The following is a 27,922-nucleotide window of genomic DNA, read 5'->3' as shown; positions in this document are numbered from 1 at the left end:
AATAGCGTAAGTCTTGGCAACAGTGACAGTGGTCGAGGATGGCGGGGGATGCTGCGGGTTATTGTTCTTATATTTGGTCTTTTATTAATACTTTCTGTATAAGATGTGTGTATATGGAGAGTTTCAAGCTGTGTTTTCTTAGAGTGATTCAGTGTGAGGTGAATCAGTGAGTGATTGATGTACAGCAGGTCATGTGCAGCTTTATGTCGATGTTTGATTTGTAAATATTTCACACTATTGATGCTAAGTCAGTTTATTCAGGTACAGGTATACATAAATACTGTTATATTGATTATCATACATAGTAGCATATGTGTACATTACCTAGGATAACCCAAAAAAGTCAAAGTAACTTATTTCCATTGGGGTCCTTGTGATAAGTATTATTTATATTTAAAAGTTTAAATAGGTAATCTATGTGAAAAGTAGTTATAATAAAAGGAGATATACCAGGGGTAAGGTAAGTTCTGTTATTTATATTAATATTAAAGATAGGATCATATCAAATTACATGTGTGTTGGATATACAAGAAATCGCTCTCCTCCCTTTCTGTAGGTACCTTTTGCTGGTGTAAAGTTCTTGATCCAAGGAATTAAATCACACCTCCCCTTCCTTGGATTGAATATAATTACTGCCCATTTCCCAGGTACTGTGTAACTCCCATGGGTTTAATGCAGCCCAGTGATCATAATACTGAGGACCCCAATAGAAATAATATTATTTGATTTTATTGTCTTATCCTAGGTTATACATACATACTTTCAACAAACCGGCCATATCCCACCGAGGTGGGACGGCACAAAAGGAAAAACGAAAGTTTCTCCTATTACATTTAGTAATATATAGAGGAGAAGGAGTTACTAGCCCCTTGCTCCCAGCATTTTAGTCACCTCTTACGAAATACATGGCTTATGGAGGAAGAACTCTGTTTCATTTTCCCATAGAGAAGCAATAGAATTAGATCCCTGGTACGGGTGGAAACATTAGGACGTATTTCCTTAAGACACCTGCTGTCCCTGTTCGCCTAACAGTAAAATAGGTACCTGGGTGTTAGTCGACTAGTGTGGGTCACATCCTGGGGACAAAATTGACATAATTTTTCTGAAATGTTCTGCATAATAAGGGGCTTGCTATAGAGTAGTACATGTCAATGCTGTCAGCTAGGCCTTTATACCTTGTACATGTACTTATAGAAATAAAGATTATTACAGCCTCTCCTCACTTAGCGACATACTCGTTTACCAACGACTAGGACTTACGACAGGCTCTCTGTCCAGTATGCACACCTAAATAATGTATATTAAAGCTGATTTCCTCTATTCTGTTTATTACAATATACAGTACAATACTGTATAAACATTTAAAATACACTAAAAATATTATAAATTATGCAACAGTGACATTAAAGCAATATCAACGATGGTTGACATAAACCCACTGCCATTATAGTTTGCTCCTCACTTAGTGATGAATTCGTTTACTGACGCGGTATTAGGAACGGAACTTTGTCGTTTAGTGCAGAGAGGCTGTATTATTATTATGGTGTCTAGGCACACATTATAGTACTACTTGATTATTTCAGAAGTTGGGGATGAGGTCACTGAGGTGGCAGGAGCCTCAGAAGCAGCCAAGTGTATTAAAGCTATTGATAAGACTACTGTTCATCGCATCTGCTCTGGTCAGGTAAGCTCATTGCTCATTGATTTAGGTACTGTTGTAATGCCAACTTCCTAACTTGTGGTTAATGGTATATACTGTGCATAAGAGGTGTACATAGCTCAGTATTTGTTTACTGAGTATTTGTTTAGTCCCTTTATTGAGATTACAGTATGTATTCATTATATATGTGTACAGATGAATTACAATATGTATTCATTATATAAGTGTACAGATGAATTGCAGCTTTAATTACCCATCTGCAGTTGATAGGCTTGAAACAATAGCCTATCAACTGTGACATAATACGTCATAATCCGGAAATGAATCCTGAAGATTTGTCACTGAAACCTTGATTGCACAAAAATAAATGTTCTACAAAGTTTGCAAGACTATTCCACTTGTGAATTAGATTTCTGCAAGCTCATTCATCTTTAAATCAATTAAAACTTCTTTTAGTTATCTAATTCGTCTGTAAATTGAGCTCATGTACATGGAAGCATGCATAGGTTTTTGTCAGTGTAATGGAACTTTTCTATAAAAGCAATCTATTATATAAATATGAGTGTTTGTTATTGTTGACGTTTTTCCCATTTAACCGTAAACTGGTGCATGATTAAGCATTTATAAGTACTGTACTTATGAGACTAATAACACCATAGAGGTAATTCATAAGCTGTTTTGACTACAGACAAATGATGGCTTGTTCACAGTATACGTATATAAATTTGAATAATAGTGTCTGTTAAATATGCAGATTTATTTGTTAGTTGGTATAATTACTCCTACTTTTCAGGTTGTGCTAACACTTGCCACAGCTGTGAAAGAGTTGGTGGAAAACAGTCTAGATGCTAGTGCTACCAGCATAGAGGTGCGTCTTCGGGATCATGGTACTACACTCCTGGAAGTCTCAGATAATGGAAAAGGAGTAGAAGAATGTGATTTTGAAGGCCTGAGTATGTAAAAATTGTCAGAGGCTACATTCTTCAATTTTAAGATTAAGGAACTTGCAAAATACAAGTGTCTCTCACTCTATGCCAAAGATGTGTTCCAGGTCCTTGCCGCATAAAGAGAAATTGTATAAAATGAACCCAAGTAAAACATAGGAATACAGTTTGAGGTTTTCTGATTCTACATTCTATGTTTACCAAAAAATTATGAGGTTACTACACACGCACCAGTGGCTGTACATAGCAAAAGGAATTTAGTGAAAAAATAACACAATTATAATGATCCCAATGGAAATAAGTTACTTTGTCTCACATTTCTGGGTTTTCCTAGTTAATTTACACATATATCGCTATGTATGATAATTTGTGTAACTGTATTTCTGTGTACCTATACGTAAATAAACTTACTAACACAGTCTAAGAATATTTTAAGGTAGCCTGAAATGCTCTCCAAAACCAGAGAATTTCTGTAAAATATGTCATTAATGTCACTTTTTTCCCAAATCAATTATAAACCAAGCTTTGTAGAAATAAAGTTGATCATATATCATCATTTATCAACATAAAATAATACACATCAATTAGAGTAAACACTCATCTCAGTATTGCCAACTTATCATATATCCCAATACTATATAAGAATATATTATATATTCCACAATATTAAATTGTTATTGAATAACAAAATGGATTCTACGTTTAATATTCATTACTCAATAACAATACTGTAATTCTTTCTTTCAACACACCGTCTGTATCCCACCGAGGCGGGGTGGCCCAAAAGGAAAAAACGAAAGTTTCTCCTTTTGCATTTAGTAATATATACAGGAGAAGAGGTTACTAGCCCCTTGCTCCCGGCATTTTAGTCGCCTCTTACAACACGCATGGCTTATGGAGGAAGAATTCTGTTCCACTTCCCCATGGAGGTAAGAGGAAATAAACAACAAGAACTAGAAAGAAAATATCAGAAAACCCAGAGGGGTATGTGTGTATATATATGCTTGTACATGTATGTGTAGTGTGACCTAAGTGTAAGTAGAAGTAGCAAGACGTACCTGAAATCTTGCATGTTTATGAGACAGAAAAAAAAAGACACCAGCAATCCTACCATCGTGTAAAACAGTTACAGGCTTCAGTTTTACATTCACTTGGCAGGACAGTAGTACCTACCTGGGCGGTTGCTGTCTACCAACCTACTACCTAGGAATACTGTAATTATAAATATTAAATTAGTAGTGAAAAGCAAATTGTCATTACCTGGCTGTTGAGAGGTGTTAGTAAGTTTATTCAGGTACAGGTGCAAAATAACCACAAGGGATGTTGAATGGTATCTCTAGGCCTTTCGTGTTACAATCAACACATCATCGGGAGTTTGCAATGCTGCAGAAATAGAGCAGGACATTCAGGAAGATCCATTCATGGGAATAGCTCATTCCATGAGCCATTCCCATTAATGGATGTATCGAAATGGACAATGGTGGAGTTATCTTCAGTGGTGTGTGTCAGCTACTCAGACTAATATTAACCCTTTGACTGTCGCGGCTGTATATATACGTCTTACGAGGTACAGTGTTTGACGTATATATACTCATAAATTCTAGCGGCTTCAAATCAAGCAGGAGAAAGCTGGTAGGCCCACTTGTGAGAGAATGGGTCTGTGTGGTCAGTGTGCACCATATAAAAAAAATCCTGGAGCGCGCAGTGCATAATGAGAAAAAAAAACTCCGACCGTTTTTTTTTTTAATTAAAATGCCGACTTTGTGGTCTATTTTCGTATAGTATTTATGGTTGTATTCTCGCTTTCTTGGTCTCATTTGATAGAATGGAAAACATATAGAAATAGAGGTGATTTTGATTATTTTACTATAAAAAGAACCTGACGATCTGTTGGAGTGTGAGCAGGGTAATATTTAGTGAAGGGATTCAGGGAAACCGGTTATTTTCATATAGTCGGACTTGAGTCCTGGAAATGGGAAGTACAATGCCTGCACTTTAAAGGAGGGGTTTGGGATATTGGCAGTTTGGAGGGATATGTTGTATATCTTTATATGTGTATGCTTCTAGACTGTTGTATTCTGAGCACCTCTGCAAAAACAGTGATAATGTGCGAGTGTGGTGAAAGTGTTGAATGATGATGAAAGTATTTTCTTTTTGGGGATTTTCTTTCTTTTTTGGGTCACCCTGCCTTGGTGGGAGATGGCCAACTTGTTGAAAAAAAAAAAAAAAAGAACCTGGAAATGGAGCTCAAAGTAGGGGAAATGTTTGATTTTTGCCATTGTTCAAAAGTAAACAAATGATGTCATTGTCCAATAAATGTCCAACTAGCCATTCTAATATGCAGTCATGAATGGGTTGATGTTATTTATACAATTATTACAGTATTGCAGTAGTCTGCATAATAGTAAGTCTTCTATTTTTTGTTTGAATAAACATTCAAAATAGAAAGCAAGAGTAATATCAGAGGGGCCTGGAGATATGACTGATAAACAAAGAAAATGTTATTTTAGAGCCAGGAATGTCTGCATTGTTCATTCTGAATCTTATTTTGAAATTGTCGTATTTTTTAATTTTCGTGAAATTGGCCAAATTGCAAATTTTTTACCACATTATTGGGTAGTTGCAATCGGTAAATGGGCAGTTTCTTGTACTCAATCGATAGAAAAAATGGAGTTCTAAAGAAATAGCTGTGAGTTTGGTCGACTGGAACAACGGAATTAGCCGAAAATAGGGCTCAAAGTGGGCGAAATCACCGATTTGTAAATATTGCCGAGGTCGCTAACTTCGTGAGAGCATAATTCCGTCAGTTTTCCATCAAATTTCGTTTTTTTTTTTTGGTGTCATTACAATCAGGAAAAGATTCTCTATCATTTCATAAGAAAAATAATTTTTTTTTTTTTTTTTTTTTGAAATTTGCAACACCAGGAGACACCTCAGGATTGGGGGTTGCGACAGTCAAGGGGTTAATAAAGGCAAACTAAATGTAATAATTCTCTTAAAAACAATAATGTGCTAATAATAGCAAAAGTCTTGGCAACAGTCTCCAGTTTTAACACCTTAAAATAACCTCTGTATTGATAAAGCCACTGGCTGGTGAAACATCTTTATAATGAAGATACCCCAGTGTTGCAAGTATCTTATTTATCCTGGGCCAGTAATATGAGAAAGTGACAATTTTTTTTTTTTCAGTTTTCTGTTTGTGACCTGATATTATTATAACATGCCAGGTAGATATATAGACAGACAAATAAGGAAATTGTCTCCTTATCATTTACAGCTTTAAAACACCATACTTCAAAGCTTCAAGATTTTGGTGACCTAGTTGGAGTGAAGACCTATGGTTTTCGTGGTGAGGCTCTCAGTTCACTATGTGCTCTCAGTGACCTCGCTATAATAACACGCCACTTCAGTCAAGAGGTCGGGACAAAGCTGGAGTATGATCACAATGGAAAACTTTTAACCAAAATGGCAGTGTCAAGGCAGGTTAGTGGAATGTTAATTTTTAATATGTTTATAAATTAAAAGATAAATGTTTGAGGTCATAGAATGTCATATTGATATTACAGTACTTTTTATTTAAATTTGCATAATTATCAAAAATCAGTAGGAAGAAGTACCATCAGTACCATAGCTTGACTAATTCACAAGCACCTCACAAATTCAAAATGAAAATAGATGAGGCCAGACTGGAGTGTCATTCAGTCTTCATTTCTAAGTTGGGAGTAACTCGTGAATTAATCAGTATTGAATGTTATTCTAAGTGGTGCTAATGGAAATAATTATATTTTTTATTATTTTATTATCACACCGGCCGATTCCCACCAAGGCAGGGTGGCCCGAAAAAGAAAAACTTTCACCATCATTCACTCCATCACTGTCTTGCCAGAAGGGTGCTTTACACTACAGTTTTTAAACTGCAACATTAACACCCCTCCTTCAGAGTGCAGGCACTGTACTTCCCATCTCCAGGACTCAAGTCCGGCCTGCCGGTTTCCCTGAATCCCTTCATAAATGTTACTTTGCTCACACTCCAACAGCACGTCAAGTATTAAAAACCATTTGTCTCCATTCACTCCTATCAAACACGCTCTCGCATGCCTGCTGGAAGTCCAAGCCCCTCGCACACAAAACCTCCTTTACCCCCTCCCTCCAACCCTTCCTAGGCCGACCCCTACCCCGCCTTCCTTCCACTACAGACTGATACACTCTTGAAGTCATTCTGTTTCGCTCCATTCTCTCTACATGTCCGAACCACCTCAACAACCCTTCCTCAGCCCTCTGGACAACAGTTTTGGTAATCCCGCACCTCCTCCTAACTTCCAAACTACGAATTCTCTGCATTATATTCACACCACACATTGCCCTCAGACATGACATCTCCACTGCCTCCAGCCTTCTCCTCGCTGCAACATTCATCACCCACGCTTCACACCCATATAAGAGCGTTGGTAAAACTATACTCTCATACATTCCCCTCTTTGCCTCCAAGGACAAAGTTCTTTGTCTCCACAGACTCCTAAGTGCACCACTCACTCTTTTTCCCTCATCAATTCTATGATTCACCTCATCTTTCATAGACCCATCCGCTGACACGTCCACTCCCAAATATCTGAATACGTTCACCTCCTCCATACTCTCTCCCTCCAATCTGATATTCAATCTTTCATCACCTAATCTTTTTGTTATCCTCATAACCTTACTCTTTCCTGTATTCACCTTTAATTTTCTTCTTTTGCACACCCTACCAAATTCATCCACCAATCTCTGCAACTTCTCTTCAGAATCTCCCAAGAGCACAGTGTCATCAGCAAAGAGCAGCTGTGACAACTCCCACTTTGTGTGTGATTCTTTATCTTTTAACTCCACGCCTCTTGCCAAGACCCTCGCATTTACTTCTCTTACAACCCCATCTATAAATATATTAAACAACCACGGTGACATCACACATCCTTGTCTAAGGCCTACTTTTACTGGGAAAAAATTCCCCTCTTTCCTACATACTCTAACTTGAGCCTCACTATCCTCGTAAAAACTCTTCACTGCTTTCAGTAACCTACCTCCTACACCATACACTTGCAACATCTGCCACATTGCCCCCCTATCCACCCTGTCATACGCCTTTTCCAAATCCATAAATGCCACAAAGACCTCTTTAGCCTTATCTAAATACTGTTCACTTATATGTTTCACTGTAAACACCTGGTCCACACACCCCCTACCTTTCCTAAAGCCTCCTTGTTCATCTGCTATCCTATTCTCCGTCTTACTCTTAATTCTTTCAATTATAACTCTACCATACACTTTACCAGGTACACTCAACAGACTTATCCCCCTATAATTTTTGCACTCTCTTTTATCCCCTTTGCCTTTATACAAAGGAACTATGCATGCTCTCTGCCAATCCCTAGGTACCTTACCCTCTTCCATACATTTATTAAATAATTGCACCAACCACTCCAAAACTATATCCCCACCTGCTTTTAACATTTCTATCTTTATCCCATCAATCCCGGCTGCCTTACCCCCTTTCATTTTACCTACTGCCTCACGAACTTCCCCCACACTCACAACTGACTCTTCCTCACTCCTACAAGATGTTATTCCTCCTTGCCCTATACACGAAATCACAGCTTCCCTATCTTCATCAACATTTAACAATTCCTCAAAATATTCCTTCCATCTTCCCAATACCTCTAACTCTCCATTTAATAACTCTCCTCTCCTATTTTTAACTGACAAATCCATTTGTTCTCTAGGCTTTCTTAACTTGTTAATCTCACTCCAAAACTTTTTCTTATTTTCAACAAAATTTGTTGATAACATCTCACCCACTCTCTCATTTGCTCTCTTTTTACATTGCTTCACCACTCTCTTAACTTCTCTCTTTTTCTCCATATACTCTTCCCTCCTTGCATCACTTCTACTTTGTAAAAACTTCTCATATGCTAACTTTTTCTCCCTTACTACTCTCTTTACATCATCATTCCACCAATCGCTCCTCTTCCCTCCTGCACCCACTTTCCTGTAACCACAAACTTCTGCTGAACACTCTAACACTACATTTTTAAACCTACCCCATACCTCTTCGACCCCATTGCCTATGCTCTCATTAGCCCATCTATCCTCCAATAGCTGTTTATATCTTACCCTAACTGCCTCCTCTTTTAGTTTATAAACCTTTACCTCTCTCTTCCCTGATGCTTCTATTCTCCTTGTATCCCATCTACCTTTTACTCTCAGTGTAGCTACAACTAGAAAGTGATCTGATATATCTGTGGCCCCTCTATAAACATGTACATCCTGAAGTCTACTCAACAGTCTTTTATCTACCAATACATAATCCAACAAACTACTGTCATTTCGCCCTACATCATATCGTGTATACTTATTTATCCTCTTTTTCTTAAAATATGTATTACCTATAACTAAACCCCTTTCTATACAAAGTTCAATCAAAGGGCTCCCATTATCATTTACACCTGGCACCCCAAACTTACCTACCACACCCTCTCTAAAAGTTTCTCCTACTTTAGCATTCAAGTCCCCTACCACAATTACTCTCTCACTTGGTTCAAAGGCTCCTATACATTCACTTAACATCTCCCAAAATCTCTCTCTCTCCTCTGCATTCCTCTCTTCTCCAGGTGCATACACGCTTATTATGACCCACTTCTCGCATCCAACCTTTACTTTAATCCACATAATTCTTGAATTTACACATTCATATTCTCTTTTCTCCTTCCATAACTGATCATTTAACATTACTGCTACCCCTTCCTTTGCTCTAACTCTCTCAGATACTCCAGATTTAATCCCATTTATTTCCCCCCACTGAAACTCTCCTACCCCCTTCAGCTTTGTTTCGCTTAGGGCCAGGACATCCAACTTCTTTTCATTCATAACATCAGCAATCATCTGTTTCTTGTCATCCGCACTACATCCACGTACATTTAAGCAACCCAGTTTTATAAAGTTTTTCTTCTTCTCTTTTTTAGTAATTGTATACAGGAGAAGGGGTTACTAGCCCATTGCTCCCGGCATTTTAGTCGCCTCATACGACACGCATGGCTTACGGAGGAAAGATTCTTTTCCACTTCCCCATGGACAATAGAAGAAATAAAAAGAACAAGAGCTATTTAGAAAAAGGAGAAAAACCTAGATGTATGTATATATATATATATGCATGTGCGTGTCTATGAAGTGTGACCAAAGTGTAAGTAGGAGTAGCAAGATATCCCTGTTATCTTAGCGTGTTTATGAGACAGAAAAAGAAACCAGCAATCCTACCATCATGCAAAACAGTTACAGGTTTTTGTTTCACAGTCATCTGGCAGGACGGTAGTACTTCCCTGGGTGGTTGCTGTCTACCAACCTACTACTACTAATATATTGTCCTAACCGGGGTGCTTGTGTCCTCAGGTTGGCACAACAGTCTCGCTGCAGGGACTCTTTTCTACACTGCCAGTGCGACATAAGGAGTTTCAACGCAATATCAAGAAGGAGTTCGGTAAAATGATCCAGATTCTCTACTCTTACTGTTTAATATCTACTGGAGTAAGGTGAGATTTTTTTTCCAGATTATTGACATTAGCATCTTTAAAAAGTAAATCGTTACTAGGCCCTTTAAATTAAAATTTAGCAGATTAGCAGTATAGTACTATGTGTATATTGTTTTTTACTGTAGGGTTACATATTTCCAACTTGTTTTGGTGTCTTTCATAATTAATGTATGTTTTAATTACATAATTCACTGTATGCTAAGGCAAATTTAAATACTGTACTGTATATGTGTCCTAAGGATTATTGTTTTTGCTTTAAAATTTTATAAAGAAGTAATATTTAATTTCTTCACAAGCTTTGAGTCCAGCTTACCTGATTAAAATTCAGTTAGTCAGACTTGAGTCCTGGAGGTGGAAAGTACAATGCTTGCACCCTGAGGGAGGGGTGGGGATGTCACACTTCAGAGAATTATTTGAATTGTGATGTCTGCATGCTTCTGGCAAGAAGGCTATTGAATGAATGATGGTAATTTTTTTTTTTTTTGTCATCCTGCCTCATTGGGAGATGTTCATTGTCTTAAAAATATATATTTAAGCTCTTATTCATCATCATTTCATTAGGGTCTGTCATCCCTTTCTCACTAAAATGATACACCATTCTTGCCCTTATTTCACTGCTATTCACACCCCCACAGATAGGTGAAAAGATTATATTAATACAAGCATGCATTTTTTTTCATGCTAGTTGTCTCCCACCAATGCATTTATTTACTGTATTAGTACATATATACATTTTTTCCAATAGGATAACATGCACAAATCATGATGGTAAGGGCAAGAAAACTGTTGTAGTATCAACAAGTGGACATCCTACTGTAAAAGACAACATCTCTTCAGTTTTTGGAGCTAGACAGGTAGGCAGTCTGGTATTTGGATGAGTAAGTGATAAAGCGCAGTGGAAAATGGTTATGAAGAGCAGTGTGAAATATTTTAAGTAAAGCAGTTAAAAATATAATACCTGTACTTAACCCTTTCGCTGCCACGGCCCCCAAAATTAAAAAAAAAAATAAAAAATTTAAAGAGGAATAATAATAATAATTTTATCTCCTGAAACTAGAGATTCTTATTCTGAAGGTACTGACACAAGAAAATGTGAAATTTGATGGAAAACTTACAGAATTACTCAGGCATAAAGTTGGCAGTCTCAGTGTATTCTACCCATTGGTGATTTTACCTACTTTAAGTCTTATTATAAGTCACTTCTAATGCTTAATTCAACCGAATTCCTAGCTTTTTTACACAGAAGGTGGTAATTAAGCCAGTTTTATGCAATTTTCAAGAATTCCAATTTAAAAAGAGGGAGAGTTCAAAATAAACACTATAGACATTCCAGCCACTAAAGTAATGTTTCCTGTCAATTAATCATGTCCCCAGGTCTCTCCTATATAATACTTGCCCTCCAGTTTGAATCCATCATCACCAAAAAAAAAAAATTGAAGATTTACCCTATTTTTTTCAGATAATAAAATATAACCGAGAATAATTGATCATGGTTCAAGTCATCCCAGTAATTGAAGCAGACCTAATGACAACCCATAAAACAGATGGGTTTTTCACTATAATTATCTTTACCCATCATAAAAATTATCAAAATGAACATTTCTGCCGCTTTGAACCCTATTTCGAACTACTGCTGGTCTGAAACCTACCAAAATCATCTCTATTTCATTAGCGTACTTTCCATTCTATTGGTCGATAGCAAGAGACAGCCAATAAAATTATACAAAACACCCTAGAAAACACCTCAAAGTTGCTATTTTTAACCAAACACATGGTCATGGTTTGCTCTTCCCATCATGCACTGTGTAGGGGATAGGATTTTGTTTTGCACTTCTAAAATTTACCACTCACAGCTTATTTGAGGAAGCTGTGTTAAAACATAGTCTGCGTGAGCAACAGTGATGTAGATGTAAATGGGAGGCACTAAAAGGTTAAGGAGAGGGGGGATGAGAAGGTGCAGCTTATTGACAACAGTTGATTAAATGCAGTCCCCTTTTTCCTTGTGTTATTAAATTAAGTATTATTATACAGTGGACCCCCGCCTTACGAACGCATCGCGTTACGTTAAATCCGCCATACGAAGCATTTGAATGCGAAAATTTTGCCTCGCCTCACGATAAAAAACTCTCCTTATGTGATTCATCCGGGACGCGTCCCACGTGTGGCCTCAGTGCCAGTGTTTACAAGCCAGCCAGTGCGGTCGCATCTACGCATACATTCGGTACATTTCACATTATCCCAGTGTTTTTAGTGCTTGTATCTGCAAAATAAGTCACCATGGACCCCAAGAAAGCTTCTAGTGCCATCCCTGTGGTAAAAAGGGCAAGAATTAGTATGGAATTACAATCAATATATTGTAGTAAATTTGATTTTATCAGTTACCCATAATTATTAATTCAGTGTGAGTCAGTAAAATGCAGTTTCAGTAATTATAAATTGCCAGACATTTAATTTACCATATTGTTCATGTTTGTTCAGGTTTCCAGTTTGCTCGAGTTCCAACAAAAAACTGCCTCGGCTGATGTCTTGGCAGAGTATGGGATGGACGTGACTGATGGAACTGTCCAAGGTATTCAACCATACTAGTTGGTCAGACTGATAATTTGCTTTAATTTGGTGATGTAATGCATGTGATAACAGCTCATTTACTTGCCAGAGATAATTGATATGTTGTACTTTGCCCTCGGTGTTGTATGACTCGTGTAGGTTTAACACATGTATTGCAGTATAATAATAATAATAATAATAATACCTGCAGTAATGTACTTGGCTTTAGTCATAAAGGATATAAACAGTACTGTTTCTCACTAATTCCAATTTCTTTTGGTGAGTGCAAGGAAAAAGTAATTGTTTTCCTTGTACACAGGAAATACTTTATTCACCTTAGAAGGGTATATTTCTTCATGTGCCCATGGACAAGGACGCTCTGCAGCTGATCGTCAGTTCTATTTCATTAATTCTCGACCATGTGACCCAAATAGAGTGAGTACTGACCTCCATAGTGTCAGTAGTCTAATGACTCAATAGACTGCTGCCACTTCATACGTAGTTTGTCATAATAAAAATACTGCCTTGTATCATGAATGTAGAAGTATCTGCATGTGGGGAAATTTGCCTGTGTCAAGTTTGATTATTTTTATTCAGTAGTGTAACACTGAATAGTATGAATCTTTCATTAGTATGAGATTTTGCATTTATGTGATGCTGTATTTGCATTAGTTTTTGTTAGGCGTGTGTGAGCGTGTTAGATAGGAGCGAATGGAGACAAATGGTTTTTAGGACTTGATGTGCTGTCGGAGTGGAAGCAAGGTAACACTTATGAAGGGATTCAGGGAAACCGGCAGGCCGTACTTGATTCCTGGAGATAGGAAGTACAGTGCCAGCACTCTGAAGGAGGGGTGTTAGTGTTGCAGTTGTATAATTGTAGTGTAAGCATGCCTCTGGCAAGACAGTGATGGAATGAATGATGATGAAAGTTTTTCTTTTTCGGGCCACCCTGCCTTGGTGGGAAATGGTCGATGTGTTAATTAAAAAAGTAAAAACATGTATAATAGTTATTTTTTCTCTGTTCAGTAATTCAGTCCTAGCTGACACATCCACTTAGACTAGTTCTCTGGCATTACCATGTATTGCTCTAAACTAACTTCTTTTTACATATGCTGTATTTGGCTAGTATTAAATGATTATTGTATGCCTGTACCATATATCATATACAGTATCATATGTATTTTTCCTCTGCACTATAATATACATTGGATGCAACTTGTTTTTAGGTGATGAAGCTGGTTAATGAGGTATACCATCACTACAACCGGCATCAGTTTCCTTGTGTAATGTTAAATATACGACTCAGAGAGGATGACGTAGACATCAATGTGACACCTGACAAGCGGCAAATTCTTGTCAACAATGAAAAGATCCTGTTAGCTACCATTAAGGTTGGAAAACATTTATTGGTTAGAAGTTTATTAAAAATTTTCCTGCATAAAGAATATTTTTTCAAGTGTCTATTGATTATGTAAAATACATAATTGGTAATAATTTGTTTTCTCCAAGAATAATATAGTTTGTATGCTTCAGATGGCAATTTGGAGTGTTTGATTTTACCTTAATTCTTCCTATGAATGTGAAACTTATGAAAGAAAAAGATGGAATACTATAAAAAGCATGGATTGTTAAGAGTTCAAAGGGAATAAATGTAGATAAGAGAGGATACTTGGGAGTTGACGTGTTGGCGGATGGATTTATGAAGGATGAGGTTAATCATAGAATTGATGAGGGGAAAAAAGGTGAGTGGCGCATTCAGGTATATGTGGAGGCAAAAAAACATTATCTATGGAGGCAAAGAAGAGAATGTATGAAAGTATATGGGTGTGAAGCTTGGATTGTGAATGCAGCAGTGAGGAGGCAGTTGGAGGCAGTGGAGATGTCCTGTCTAAGGGCAATATGTGGTGTAAATATTATGCAAAAAATTTGGAGTGTGGAAATTAGGAGAAGGTGTGGAGTTAATAAAAGTATTAGTCGGAGGGCTGAAGAGAGGTTGTTGAGGTGGTTTGGTCATTTAGAGAATGGATCAAAGTAGAATGACATAGAGAGCATTTAAATCTGTAGGGGAAGGAAGGCAGGGTAAGGGTCATCCTCAAAAAGGTTGGAAGGAAGGGGTAAGGGAGGCTTTGTTGTCGAGGGGCTTGGACTTCCAGCGGGCGTGCGTGAGCTTGTTCGATACGAGTGAATGGAAACAAATGGTATTTGGGACCTGACGATCTGTTGGAGTGTGAGCAGGGTAATATTTAGTGAAGGGATTCAGGGAAACTGGTTATTTTTATATAGCCGGACTTGAATCCTGGAAATGGGAAGTACAATGCCTGCACTCTAAAGAAGGGGTTCGGGATATTGGCAGTTTGGAGGGATATGTTGTGTAGTGTTAGAGTGTTCAGCAGAAGTTTGTGGTTACAGGAAAGTGGGTGCGGGAGGGAAGAGGAGCGATTGGTGGAATGATGATGTAAAGTGAGTAGTAAGGGAGAAAAAGTTAGCATATGAGAAGTTTTTACAAAGTAGAAGTGATGCAAGGAGGGAAGAGTATATGGAGAAAAAGAGAGAGGTTAAGAGAGTGGTGAAGCAATGTAAAAAGAGAGCAAATGAGAGTGGGTGAGATATTATCAACAAATTTTGTTGAAAATAAGAAAAAGTTTTGGAGTGAGATTAACAAGTTAAGGAAGCCTAGAAAACAAATGGATTTGTCAGTTAAAAATAGGAGAGGAGAGTTATTAAATGGAGAGTTAGAGGTATTGGGAAGATGGAGGGAATATTTTGAGGAATTGTTAAATGTTGATAAAGATAGGGAAGCTGTGATTTCGTGTATAGGGCAAGGAGGAATAACATCTTGTAGGAGTGAGGAAGAGCCAGTTGTGAGTGTGGGGGAAGTTCATGAGGCACTAGGTAAAATGAAAGGGGGTAAGGCAGCTGGGATTGATGGAATAAAGATAGAAATGTTAAAAGCAGGTGGGGATATAGTTTTGGAGTGGTTGGTGCAATTATTTAATAAATGTATGGAAGAGGGTAAGGTACCTAGGGATTGGCAGAGAGCATGCATAGTTCCTTTGTATAAAGGCAAAGGGGACAAAAGAGAGTGCAAAAATTATAGGGGGATAAGTCTGTTGAGTATACCTGGTAAAGTGTATGGTAGAGTTATTATTGAAAGAATTAAAAGTAAGACGGAGAATAGGATAGCACATGAACAAGGAGGCTTTAGGAAAGGTAGGGGGTGTGTGGACCAGGTGTTTACAGTGAAACATATAAGTGAACAGTATTTAGATAAGGCTAAAGAGGTCTTTGTGGCATTTATGGATTTGGAAAAGGCATATGACAGGGTGGATAGGGGGGCAATGTGGCAGATGTTGCAGGTGTATGGTGTAGGAGGTAGGTTACTGAAAGCAGTGAAGTTTTTACGAGGATAGTGAGGCTCAAGTTAGAGTATGTAGGAAAGAGGGAAATTATTTCCCAGTAAAAGTAGGCCTTAGACAAGGATGTGTGATGTCACCGTGGTTGTTTAATATATTTATAGATGGGGTTGTAAGAGAAGTAAATGCGAGGGTCTTGGCAAGAGGCGTGGAGTTAAAAGATAAAGAATCACACATAAAGTGGGAGTTGTCACAGTTGCTCTTTGCTGATGACACTGTGCTCTTTGGAGATTCTGAAGAGAAGTTGCAGAGATTGGTGGATGAATTTGGTAGGGTGTGCAAAAGAAGAAAATTAAAAGTGAATACAGGAAAGAGTAAGGTTATGAGGATAACAAAAAGATTAGGTGATGAAAGATTGGATATCAGATTGGAGGGAGAGAGTATGGAGGAGGTAAATGTATTCAGATATTTGGGAGTGGACGTGTCAGCGGATGGGTCTATGAAGGATGAGGTGAATCATAGAACTGATGAGGGGAAAAGGGTGAGTGGTGCACTTAGGAGTCTGTGGAGACAAAGAACTTTGTCCTTGGAGGCAAAGAGGGGAATGTATGAGAGTATAGTTTTACCAACTCTCTTATATGGGTGTGAAGCATGGGTGATGAATGTTGCAGCGAGGAGAAGGCTGGAGGCAGTGGAGATGTCATGTCTGAGGGCAATGTGTGGTGTGAATATAATGCAAAGAATTCATAGTTTGGAAGTTAGGAGGAGGTGCGGGGTTACCAAAACTGTGTCCAGAGGGCTGAGGAAGGGTTGTTGAGATGGTTCGGACATGTAGAGAGAATGGAGCGAAACAGAATGACTTCAAGAGTGTATCAGTCTGTAGTGGAAGGAAGGCGGGGTAGGGGTCGGCCTAGGAAAGGTTGGAGGGAGGGGGTAAAGGAGGTTTTGTGTGCGAGGGCCTTGGACTTCCAGCAGGCGTACGTGAGCGTGTTTGATAGGAGTGAATGGAGACGAATGGTTTTTAATACTTGACGTGCTGTTGGAGTGTGAGCAAAGTAACATTTATGAAGGGGTTCAGGGAAACCGGCAGGCCAGACTTGAGTCCTGGAGATGGGAAGTACAGTGCCTGCACTCTGAAGGAGGGGTGTTAATGTTGCAGTTTAAAAACTGTAGTGTAAAGCACCCTTCTGGCAGGACAGTGATGGAGTGAATGATGGTGAAAGTTTTTCTTTTTCGGGCCACCCTGCCTTGGTGGGAATCGGCCAGTGTGATAATAAAAAAAAAATAATAATGTTGTGTATCTTTATACGTATATGCTTCTAAGCTGTTGTGTTCTGAGCACCTCTGCAAAAACAGTGATTATGTGTGAGTGAGGTGAAAGAGTTGAATGATGATGAAAGTATTTTATTTTTGGGGATTTTCTTTTTGGGTCACCCTGCCTCGGTGGGAGACAGTCGACTTTAAAAAAAAAAAAAAAAGAGGATTCTGTGATACATAAATGAGGGAGTTTTTGTACTGTATCTGTAATAATGTAAAAAAAAAAAATGGATTGCAGTGATACAGACATGTGAAAAGGAGTTTAAATTGTCTGTGGAAGGTGAATTCTGATACATGTACTTAAAAACAGAAGGCTGGATTAAGGTAAAGGACAGAATGAATGTGTCTTACATGGGAAGATGTGCTGATGGTGATATGTGTAGGATTGAATGGCATTATGTGCAGAACTGAATGGTGTTCTTACGATGGTATTTGAGGGACTAATAGGCATTTTAATTGTGGTATGTGAAGAAGTGAAAGGTATTGTGATGTAGTGTATGTGTAGGAATGCAACTTGTCCTCCACATTTTTTACCGTGCTGTGAAAATCAAGCTTGAAATTTTGGTGTACACTCTTGTACTTCCAGACATAAGCAACACTTTATAATTTCATTATTGTTGGGTAATTATACAGAAATATAGGTTAAATATATGAAAGGCAATTCACATGAAACTGGCTGCCCTAATGGGAGAACAGGTTGGAGACTGAAGGGTGTTTTGATGGTGGCATGTCAGATGTCATGTCTAAGGGCAATGTGTGGTGTAAATATTATGCAGAAAATTCGGAGTGTGGAAATTAGGAAAAGGTGTGGAGTTAATAAAAGTATTAGTCAGAGGGCAGAAGAGGGGTTGTTGAGGTGGTTTGGTCATTTAGAGAGAATGGATCAAAGTAGAATGACATGGAAAGCATATAAATCTATATAGGGGAAGGAAGGCGTGGTAGGGGTCGTCCTCGAAAGGGTTGGAGAGAGAGGGTAAAGGAGGTTTTATGGGCGAGGGGCTTGGACTTCCAGCAAGCGTGCGTGAGCATGTTAGATAGGAGTAAATGGAGGCGAATGGTACTTGGGACCTGACAATCTGTTGGAGTGTGAGCAGGGTAATATTTAGTGAAGGGATTCAGGGAAACCGGTTATTTTCATATAGTCGGACTTGAGTCCTGGAAATGGGAAGTACAATGCCTGCACTTTAAAGGAGGGGTTTGGGATATTGGCAGTTTGGAGGGATATGTTGTGTATCTTTATACGTATATGCTTCTAAACTGTTGTATTCTGAGCACCTCTGCAAAAACAGTGATAATGTGTGAGTGTGGTGAAAGTGCTGAATGATGATGAAAGTATTTTCTTTTTGGGGATTTTCTTTCTTGTTTGGGTCACCCTGCCTCGGTGGGAGACGGCCGACTTGTTGAAAAAAAAAAAAAAGTCAGAAACTGTTGGGAGGTCTTCTAATGGTGGTGTATGTGACTGAAAGGTGTTCTGATGGTGGAATGTGAGGGATTGTATTGTGAGGAGTGTTTCTGATGGTGTTGTGTATATGACTGGAGGATATTCTGGTAGTGGTTATGTGTGGAACTGAAAGTTGTTCTGATGCTGGCATGTGAGGGACTGAATGGTTTTCTGCCAATAGCATGTGTGACAATGTGTTGGTAATTTTTTTCATGAAGTAGCTGTTGTGTGTCTCCTGTGACTTTAAAATGAATGATTAAGTTTTACATTCAGAGCACAACAAAATTCTTTAATTATTTTGTTATTATTGGTGTACTGTATTATCCTTTAACCAACCATTGATTAATGGGAGAACCATAGAATGTTTACAGTGCTCAGATTTATAACCATGCTTGAACTTAATAAATGGAACTGTTTTGTGAATTATCTTAGCCATTGGTATACCTGGGTCATTTATAAAGACTTTAGATCCATTTAAACTATTTTCTTTCTCAGACATCCTTGATTCAACTTTACGAGAACATCCCCTCCACATACAACATGCAAAATACATCACTGAGCTCACCAATGAACAACTCTTACAACAATTCCTCTGGTAGTCCAAACACTAGTGCTGCCAGTCCATTGGGTACGACCAGGGAGAGTACTGGGAAACTGTCTGCTCTTAGTCAGAGGTTTGGTCGCAGGCTTCTGGGATCACCTCCACCCGAGGCATCTCCGGTGCCCCTTGGTGCTCTCAAACGGTCTCTCAGCTATGGATCTTCCATCAGTAGTCCCACCAACAAACGTAAGCCTAGAAATGGCTGTTGTATGAAATTAAACTAGTAACCAGACTATTAGTCTCATTCAGTAAATGTTTGTTATTTGAGATATTTAAGAGTGGCTAGAGACTTATCATATCTTCTTGACTGAACTTAGTGCCATATGGTTGAACCTTGTAATTTATGGGAGATGGGCACCTGGAGGTGATGTCAATAATAGGAATATTCACTTTTTAAATATTTTTTAGCCATATCTCTTTAAATATTGCTGTACTCTGCTTAATATTGACATTCAATGGGAAGAATAGGCACATTTTGATTGAAATCCAATGTCTAGTTTTCAGTTTAGGGATCATGCATTGAACAGAATGACCAAGAAAATTGTGAATAATCAAAACTATAAACAAAAGTGTTCTTCACAAAAATCATAAAACTGAATCACATGCATTATGATGCATGTAAATTCTGTGGTTCATCTGTGCTACTGTACTTAGTACTTCATTTCATTAAGAAATTTTGTTTTGAGTAGTATTGACTAATTAATGATTTAAGTTATTTTGACTGTTTCTTGTCAACAGAACCAAAGTTAATGTCTTTCCTGAAGAAAAGCAAATTGGAAGCACCAGAGGTTCCTTGCAGTGTTGAGGACACGCCAGTTACTCGTCTTTCTATGAATATTGAGGGCATCCAGCCTCTTCTAAATGAGTCAGACTTGGAAAGAAGGACAAATGGTATTCAGGAAGAGACTGTAAAAGAAGTTCAAAACACTGGGGTGAATAGTAACGAAAATTGTGTTAATTTTGTAGATAATGAAATGAGTGATGACTCGGCTGTTGCTTGCCTGGAAACTATGGGCAAATTAAATAACTCTTGCGACAAGGATACTCAAGACCATAATGATTCATCTGATATTTCTATAATTAATGAAAATCATTTAACCTATGATTCTGATCACCATAAACTTAATAACAACAGTGAGTCAGAAGCAAGATCTACTTCCTATATTACAAGTGTGGATTCAAAAAAAATTGGTTTGAAGAAAAGTTTTTCACAGTTTTCTCGGTCACTGTCTTTACCAACATCTTCAAGCAGTAAAAAGGCTCACAATGCAACAAATGAGTTCTTGACCAGTTTGCTTGCCAAAAAATCTCAGTTTAGTGTAGGAAAAAGATTTCTTGGTAAAGATAAAACTTTATCAAATGGGGACACTAATGGTAATATTCAAACAGAGTCCTCTTACAATGATAAAGTTGAGGAAGTGGAGACAGTAGTTGAAGACTTATCTTTAATGGATAACAAAGTTTTTGAAAATAATGAGGGAAAGTTTCCTAATGGGAATAACTCTCAAAGAGTAATACTGTGTGAAGGTTATGATGAAAGTGAATATACAGAGAATAGGAGGTCAAAGCAAGTTTGCTTCTGTTTAGAAACATTGAGGGAAAGAATCACATCTTCAAAACAAACAGATACAAACAAAGATATTATACGCAAGTTTCATGCCTCAATAACACCAACAGACAACAGTACTGCTGAAGATGAGCTCAGGAAAGAGATTTCAAAAGATATGTTTGCAAAGGTACGTATACTGTATCAGATATGATATATGTTTCCTAACATGAGCTTGGAACTCAGATTCTAACAAGATAGCTTTATGCTTATTGCCAACACATGTTTGGGACACAAGAAAATTATAATTGCGTGTATACTGTAGATATGATATGCAGTATCATTCATATGATTAGTAGAGTAAATATCCCATCCCAAGGCAGTATGTGAGAAGTAGAATTTCTATAGTTAGTCATTTTAATGCTACAAGTACATTCCATAAATTTCATAGTTACTGATTCTTATATTCTCTGTAGAGAGTAAGTTGAAAATTTTCTGCAACTTAATTCCATAATTAACTTCCATTCCGATTAACAAAGTGGAGCCTCATGTAGATAGATACTGTCAGATATAATAAGTTAATACATCTAGTTACAAGGAACACAGCAGGTTTGATTATTAACTGTTTTATTGTTTCTTGTGTGTGACAAGTAGTATGGAATATTTTTGCATGACAAGCTTTTTAAAAAACTGAAAATTGGTATTTGATGCTAATTGCTGAATGATATATAAATTTTTATGGATATCATGTCTTATAGAACTATTCAAAATTAATGTACAGTGGAACCTCGGCTTACGAATGCTCTACCTTGCGAACTTTTCAGGATACGAACCGTCATTCGGTCGATTTTTTTGCTTCTGGATACGAACGAAATTTCAGGATGTGTACTTCCTCCTCAAGGGAGGTTCCTTTAAATAAATAAATAAAATATTTATTTTTCTTGCAAAGGTTACAATGTGTATTTGCATATCATAATATGACTGGAGCAAAGAAAGCCACTATCATGCCAAGGCATTTTGGCCAGACTTAACTTAATACTTATGGACTACTTAAGTCTAGACAGGTGAAGAGTGGTAGTGGTTACCAATGTTTTGCTGATGGTGGCACCAACTACTGGCAGCCTTTTGAAGTTTCTCCTTACTGTTATTATTGTTATTACTATTATATTGTATTATTATTATTATTATTGTTATAATAATTATTATTTTTAGTACAGTAGTAGTAGTACGTACGTGGTGAGGGGCTCTTGATCTAGGGAGTTTGATCTGTGTTCCAGTTCCCTAAATTAAGCCTGAATACATTCCATCTCCTCCCCCACAAGTGCTTCCCCATTATTATAATAATAATAGTAATAATAATATATAATAATAATAATTATAATAATAGATAGCTTCGAAAGGCCATCACTAGATGGCAGTGAATATCACAGCAATGCGGGGGGAGCGGGTTATGGCCACCTCCACTCGTCATATTATGGCCTATTTTGTTCATTCTAGAGTATATATCATTTTTCTATGTTATTTATATTGTTTATTATGCCATGTTAGATCAGTTATGATAGCTAAATAAGCCGTCGAGTTTTCATATTAGCATTATATTGAAGTGTATTTTTCCTGCCTCTGAAAGCAGGAATTCCGCCGGAACGGATTAATGGCTTTTCAGTTAATTTAAATGAGGAAAACTAACTCAGCGTACTAACAAATCAGGATACGAAGAAGGTCACAGAACGGATTAAGTTCGTAAGCAGAGGTTCCACTATATTTATATATTTTTTTATCCTGCTGTAGTACACCTACCATCCGACTTACAACCTGCTCGACTTACGACCACTCGACTTACGACCGTGTTTTTTTTTTTTGCCCAATTTCTCGGAAATAAACAACTATTTGTGTTGTACACAGTGTTTATCCTAAACCTTACAGTATAAAATACAGTACTAACAGCATAAAAAGTAAAGTAAAACATGAAATACCAAAATAAAACAATAAAATAAAGTCATTACAAAAATGTGATGTTCTCGGAACCGAACTCGGTCGTAAGTCGGAGGGTAGGTGTATTTACCATATACATATTTTTATTTATGAATATTTAACATATTTGTTTCCTCCCTTTCAGATGAAAATTTTAGGCCAGTTCAATTTAGGCTTCATTATTGTGTGCCTTGGGTCAGACCTTTTCATAATTGACCAGCATGCCACAGATGAGAAGTATAACTTTGAAACACTTCAACAAACTTGTACTCTTCAAAATCAACGACTTATCATTCCTCAGACTCTTGAGCTGACTGCAGTGAATGAGTCAATCTTGCTTGATAATATTGAGATCTTCAAGAAGAATGGGTTTGAATTTAAGGTGGATGAGGAAAAGCCAGTTGGACGCAGGATCTCTTTAGTATCAATGCCTTTCAGCCGTGGATGGGAATTTGGAAGGGAAGACATTGAGGAGCTTATTTTCATGCTCTCAGATGCACCTGGCATCATGTGCCGGCCATCACGTGTGAGGGCAATGTTTGCTTCAAGAGCATGTCGGCAGTCGGTAATGATTGGTACTGCACTAACACACTCACAAATGAAAAAGCTTGTCTGCCATATGGGTGAAATTGAGCAACCATGGAACTGCCCACATGGACGACCAACAATGAGGCATCTTATCAACCTTGACATAATAGCAGCCCCAAGATGATAAACTGGAGGCTTTCCTAGCACACTAGAAATTGTAATTCCTGTAATTATTTGTTATATAAGCATAATTGCTTCTTGCATTAAATATGTTTTGGATCTAAATTCATAGTTTCAATAGGCTATTTGGAAAGAAGCACTTTTATTTCAGTTCATTGCATTAAACTTTTTTTTTTTTTTTTTTTTTTTATCACACTGGCCGATTCCCACCAAGGCAGTGTGGCCCGAAAAAGAAAAACTTTCACCATCATTCACTCCATCACTGTCTTGCCAGAAGGGTGCTTTACACTACAGTTTTTAAACTGCAACATTAACACCCCTCCTTCAGAGTGTAGGCACTGTACTTCCCATCTCCAGGACTCTAGTCCGGCCTGCCGGTTTCCCTGAACCCCTTCATAAATGTTACTTTGCTCTCACACCAACAGCATGTCAAGTATTAAAAACCATTTGTCTCCATTCACTCCTATCAAACACGCTCACACATGCCTGCTGGAAGTCCAAGCCCCTCGCACACAAAACCTCCTTTACCCCCTCCCTCCAACCTTTCCTAGGCTGACCCCTACCCCGCCTTCCTTCCACTACAGACTGATACACTCTTGAAGTCACTCTGTTTCGCTCCATTCTCTCTACATGTCCAAACCACCTCAACAACCCTTCCTCAGCCCTCTGGACAACAGTTTTGGTAATCCCACACCTCCTCCTAACTTCCAAACTACGAATTCTCTGCATTATATTCACACCACACATTGCCCTCAGACATGACATCTCCACTGCCTCCAGCCTTCTCCTCACTGCAACATTCATCACCCATGCTTCACACCCATATAAGAGCGTTGGTAAAACTATACTCTCATACATTCCCTTCTTTGCCTCCAAGGACAAAGTTCTTTGTCTCCACAGACTCCTAAGTGCACCACTCACCCTTTTCCCCTCATCATTCTATGATTTACCTCATCTTTCATAGACCCATCCGCTGACACGTCCACTCCCAAATATCTGAATACATTCACCTCCTCCATACTCTCTCCCTCTAATCTGATATCCAATCTTTCATCACCTAATCTTTTTGTTATCCTCATAACCTTACTCTTTCCTGTATTCACTTTTAATTTTCTTCTTTTGCACACCCTACCAAATTCATCCACCAATCTCTGCAACTTCTCTTCAGAATCTCCCAAGAGCACAGTGTCATCAGCAAAGAGCAACTGTGACAACTCCCACTTTATGTGTGATTCTTTATCTTTTAACTCCACACCTCTTGCCAAGACCCTCGCATTTACTTCTCTTACAACCCCATCTATAAATATATTAAACAACCACGGTGACATCACACATCCTTGTCTAAGGCCTACTTTTACTGGGAAATAATCTCCCTCTTTCCTACATACTCTAACTTGAGCCTCACTATCCTCATAAAAACTCTTCACTGCTTTCAGTAACCTACCTCCTACACCATACACCTGCAACATCTGCCACATTGCCCCCCTATCCACCCTGTCATACGCCTTTTCCAAATCCATAAATGCCACAAAGACCTCTTTAGCCTTATCTAAATACTGTTCACTTATATGTTTCACTGTAAACACCTGGTCCACACACCCCCTACCTTTCCTAAAGCCTCCTTGTTCATCTGCTATCCTATTCTCTGTCTTACTCTTAATTCTTTCAATAATAACTCTACCATACACTTTACCAGGTATACTCAACAGACTTATCCCCCTATAATTTTTGCACTCTCTTTTGTCCCCTTTGCCTTTATACAAAGGAACTATGCATGCTCTCTGCCAATCCCTAGGTACCTTACCCTCTTCCATACATTTATTAAATAATCGCACCAACCACTCCAAAACTATATCCCCACCTGCTTTTAACATTTCTATCTTTATCCCATCAATCCCGGCTGCCTTACCCCCTTTCATTTTACCTACTGCCTCACGAACTTCCCCCACACTCACAACTGGCTCTTCCTCACTCCTACAAGATGTTATTCCTCCTTGCCCTATACATGAAATCACAGCGTCCCTATCTTCATCAACATTTAACAATTCCTCAAAATATTCCCTCCATCTTCCCAATACCTCTAACTCTCCATTTAATAACTCTCCTCTCCTATTTTTAACTGACAAATCCATTTGTTCTCTAGGCTTCCTTAACTTGTTAATCTCACTCCAAAACTTTTTCTTATTTTCAACAAAAATTTGTTGATAACATTTCACCCACTCTCTCATTTGCTCTCTTTTTACATTGCTTCACCACTCTCTTAACCTCTCTCTTTTTCTCCATATACTCTTCCCTCCTTACATCACTTCTACTTTGTAAAAACTTCTCATATGCTAACTTTTTCTCCCTTACTACTCTCTTTACATCATCATTCCACCAATCGCTCCTCTTCCCTCCTGCACCCACTTTCCTGTAACCACAAACTTCTGCTGAACACTCTAACACTACATTTTTAAACCTACCCCATACCTCTTCGACCCCATTGCCTATGCTCTCATTAGCCCATCTATCCTCCAATACCTGTTTATATCTTACCCTAACTGCCTCCTCTTTTAGTTTATAAACCTTCACCTCTCTCTTCCCTGATGCTTATATTCTCCTTGTATCCCATCTACCTTTTACTCTCAGTGTAGCTACAACTAGAAAGTGATCTGATATATCTGTGGCCCCTCTATAAACATGTACATCCTGAAGTCTACTCAACAGTCTTTTATCTACCAATACATAATCCAACAAACTACTGTCATTTTGCCCTACATCATATCTTGTATACTTATTTATCCTCTTTTTCTTAAAATATGTATTACCTATAACTAAACCCCTTTCTATACAAAGTTCAATCAAAGGGCTCCCATTATCATTTACACCTGGCACCCCAAACTTACCTACCACACCCTCTCTAAAAGTTTCTCCTACTTTAGCATTCAGATCCCCTACCACAATGACTCTCTCACTTGGTTCAAAGGCTCCTATACATTCACTTAACATCTCCCAAAATCCCTCTCTCTCCTCTACATTCCTCTCTTCTCCAGGTGCATACACACTTATTATGACCCACTTTTCACATCCAACCTTTACTTTAATCCACATAATTCTTGAATTTACACATTCATAATCTCTTTTCTCCTTCCATAACTGATCCTTCAACATTACTGCTACCCCTTCCTTTGCATTAAACATGGTAGATAAAAATTACTACTGGCAGTTGCAGACAAATTTAGTTGTTAATTAATAGTATGTTATAATTTAAGATAATTTTGATTAAATATATTAATAGTGCATGAAAGTATTTAAGGGAATTAATATATCTATACATTTGTGGTAACAAAATTATGTAATTCATGTAACTGATATATTTTGATACAAAATAAATGTTTCTCATTTTCTTTCTGAATTTGTTTTTTAACATGTCAGCCATTTCCCACTGAAACAGCGTGACCCAAAAAGAAAGAAAAAACTTTCATCATCATTCAACACTTTCACCATCACTCATATATAATCACTGTCTTTGCAAAGGCGCTCAGATACGACAGTTCAGATGTCCCTCCAAGCTGCCAACATCCCAAACCCCTCCTTTACAGTGTAGGCATTGTACTTCCCATTTCCAGGACTCAAGTCCAGCTAACTGGTTTTCCTGAATCCTTTCACAAAATATTACCCTGCTTACACTCCAACAGCTCATCAGGTCCCAAAAACCATTCGTCTCCATTCACTCCTATCTAACACACTCACTCATGCTTGCTGGAAGTCCAAGCCCCTCGCCCACAAAACCTCTTTTACTCCCTCCCTCCAACCTTTTCAGGGATGACCCCCTACCCCACCTTCCTGACCCTACTGATTTATACGCTCTCCAAGTCATTCTACTTTGTTCCATTCTCACTAAATGACCAAACCACCTCAACAGCCCCTCTTCCTGAATACATGGCAAAATTTGCTCTGCATAATTCTGTACAGTATATTATTTTGTTTGTGAAGATATCTGTAATGAGTACCTTGTATTATATGAAGGTATATCTGATGTAATGTGCTGCATTTAAAGAATGTGTACAAAGTCAGTTCCTGATCAGCCGCGCTGTGGCTTGTACGTTGGTTTGCGTGCAGCCAGCAGCAACAGCCTGGTTGATCAGGCGCTGATCCACCAGGAGGCCTGGTCACAGACCGGGCCGCGGGGGCGTTGACCCCCGAAACTCTCTCCAGGTAAACTCCAGGTAATTGTATTTATTAATGTTTGTAAAGTATTTTATTAGAAATAAAATTTTTTATGAAGATTTTTAA

At 38.1% G+C, this 27,922-nt stretch overlaps 1 protein-coding gene across 1 annotated transcript; it reads left to right on the top strand.

Moving 5' to 3' along the window:
- The first annotated feature begins 10 nt into the window (after positions 1 to 10).
- On the top strand, positions 11 to 27,922 carry Pms2 (mismatch repair endonuclease PMS2). Its single transcript, XM_053782061.2, has 12 exons — positions 11 to 57; positions 1,584 to 1,684; positions 2,454 to 2,613; positions 5,882 to 6,087; positions 10,024 to 10,163; positions 10,909 to 11,017; positions 12,642 to 12,732; positions 13,030 to 13,145; positions 13,937 to 14,101; positions 19,317 to 19,608; positions 20,161 to 21,158; positions 23,085 to 27,922. Exons 1-12 carry the CDS (start codon positions 39 to 41, stop codon positions 23,649 to 23,651), a joined length of 2,964 nt encoding a protein of 987 aa, XP_053638036.2. The 5' UTR covers positions 11 to 38; the 3' UTR covers positions 23,652 to 27,922.

This window comes from Cherax quadricarinatus, chromosome 30 (genome assembly GCF_038502225.1).
Source record: "Cherax quadricarinatus isolate ZL_2023a chromosome 30, ASM3850222v1, whole genome shotgun sequence".
NCBI classification, from domain to species: Eukaryota; Metazoa; Arthropoda; class Malacostraca; order Decapoda; family Parastacidae; genus Cherax; species Cherax quadricarinatus.
This window is presented reverse-complemented; position numbering and strand designations above follow the sequence as displayed.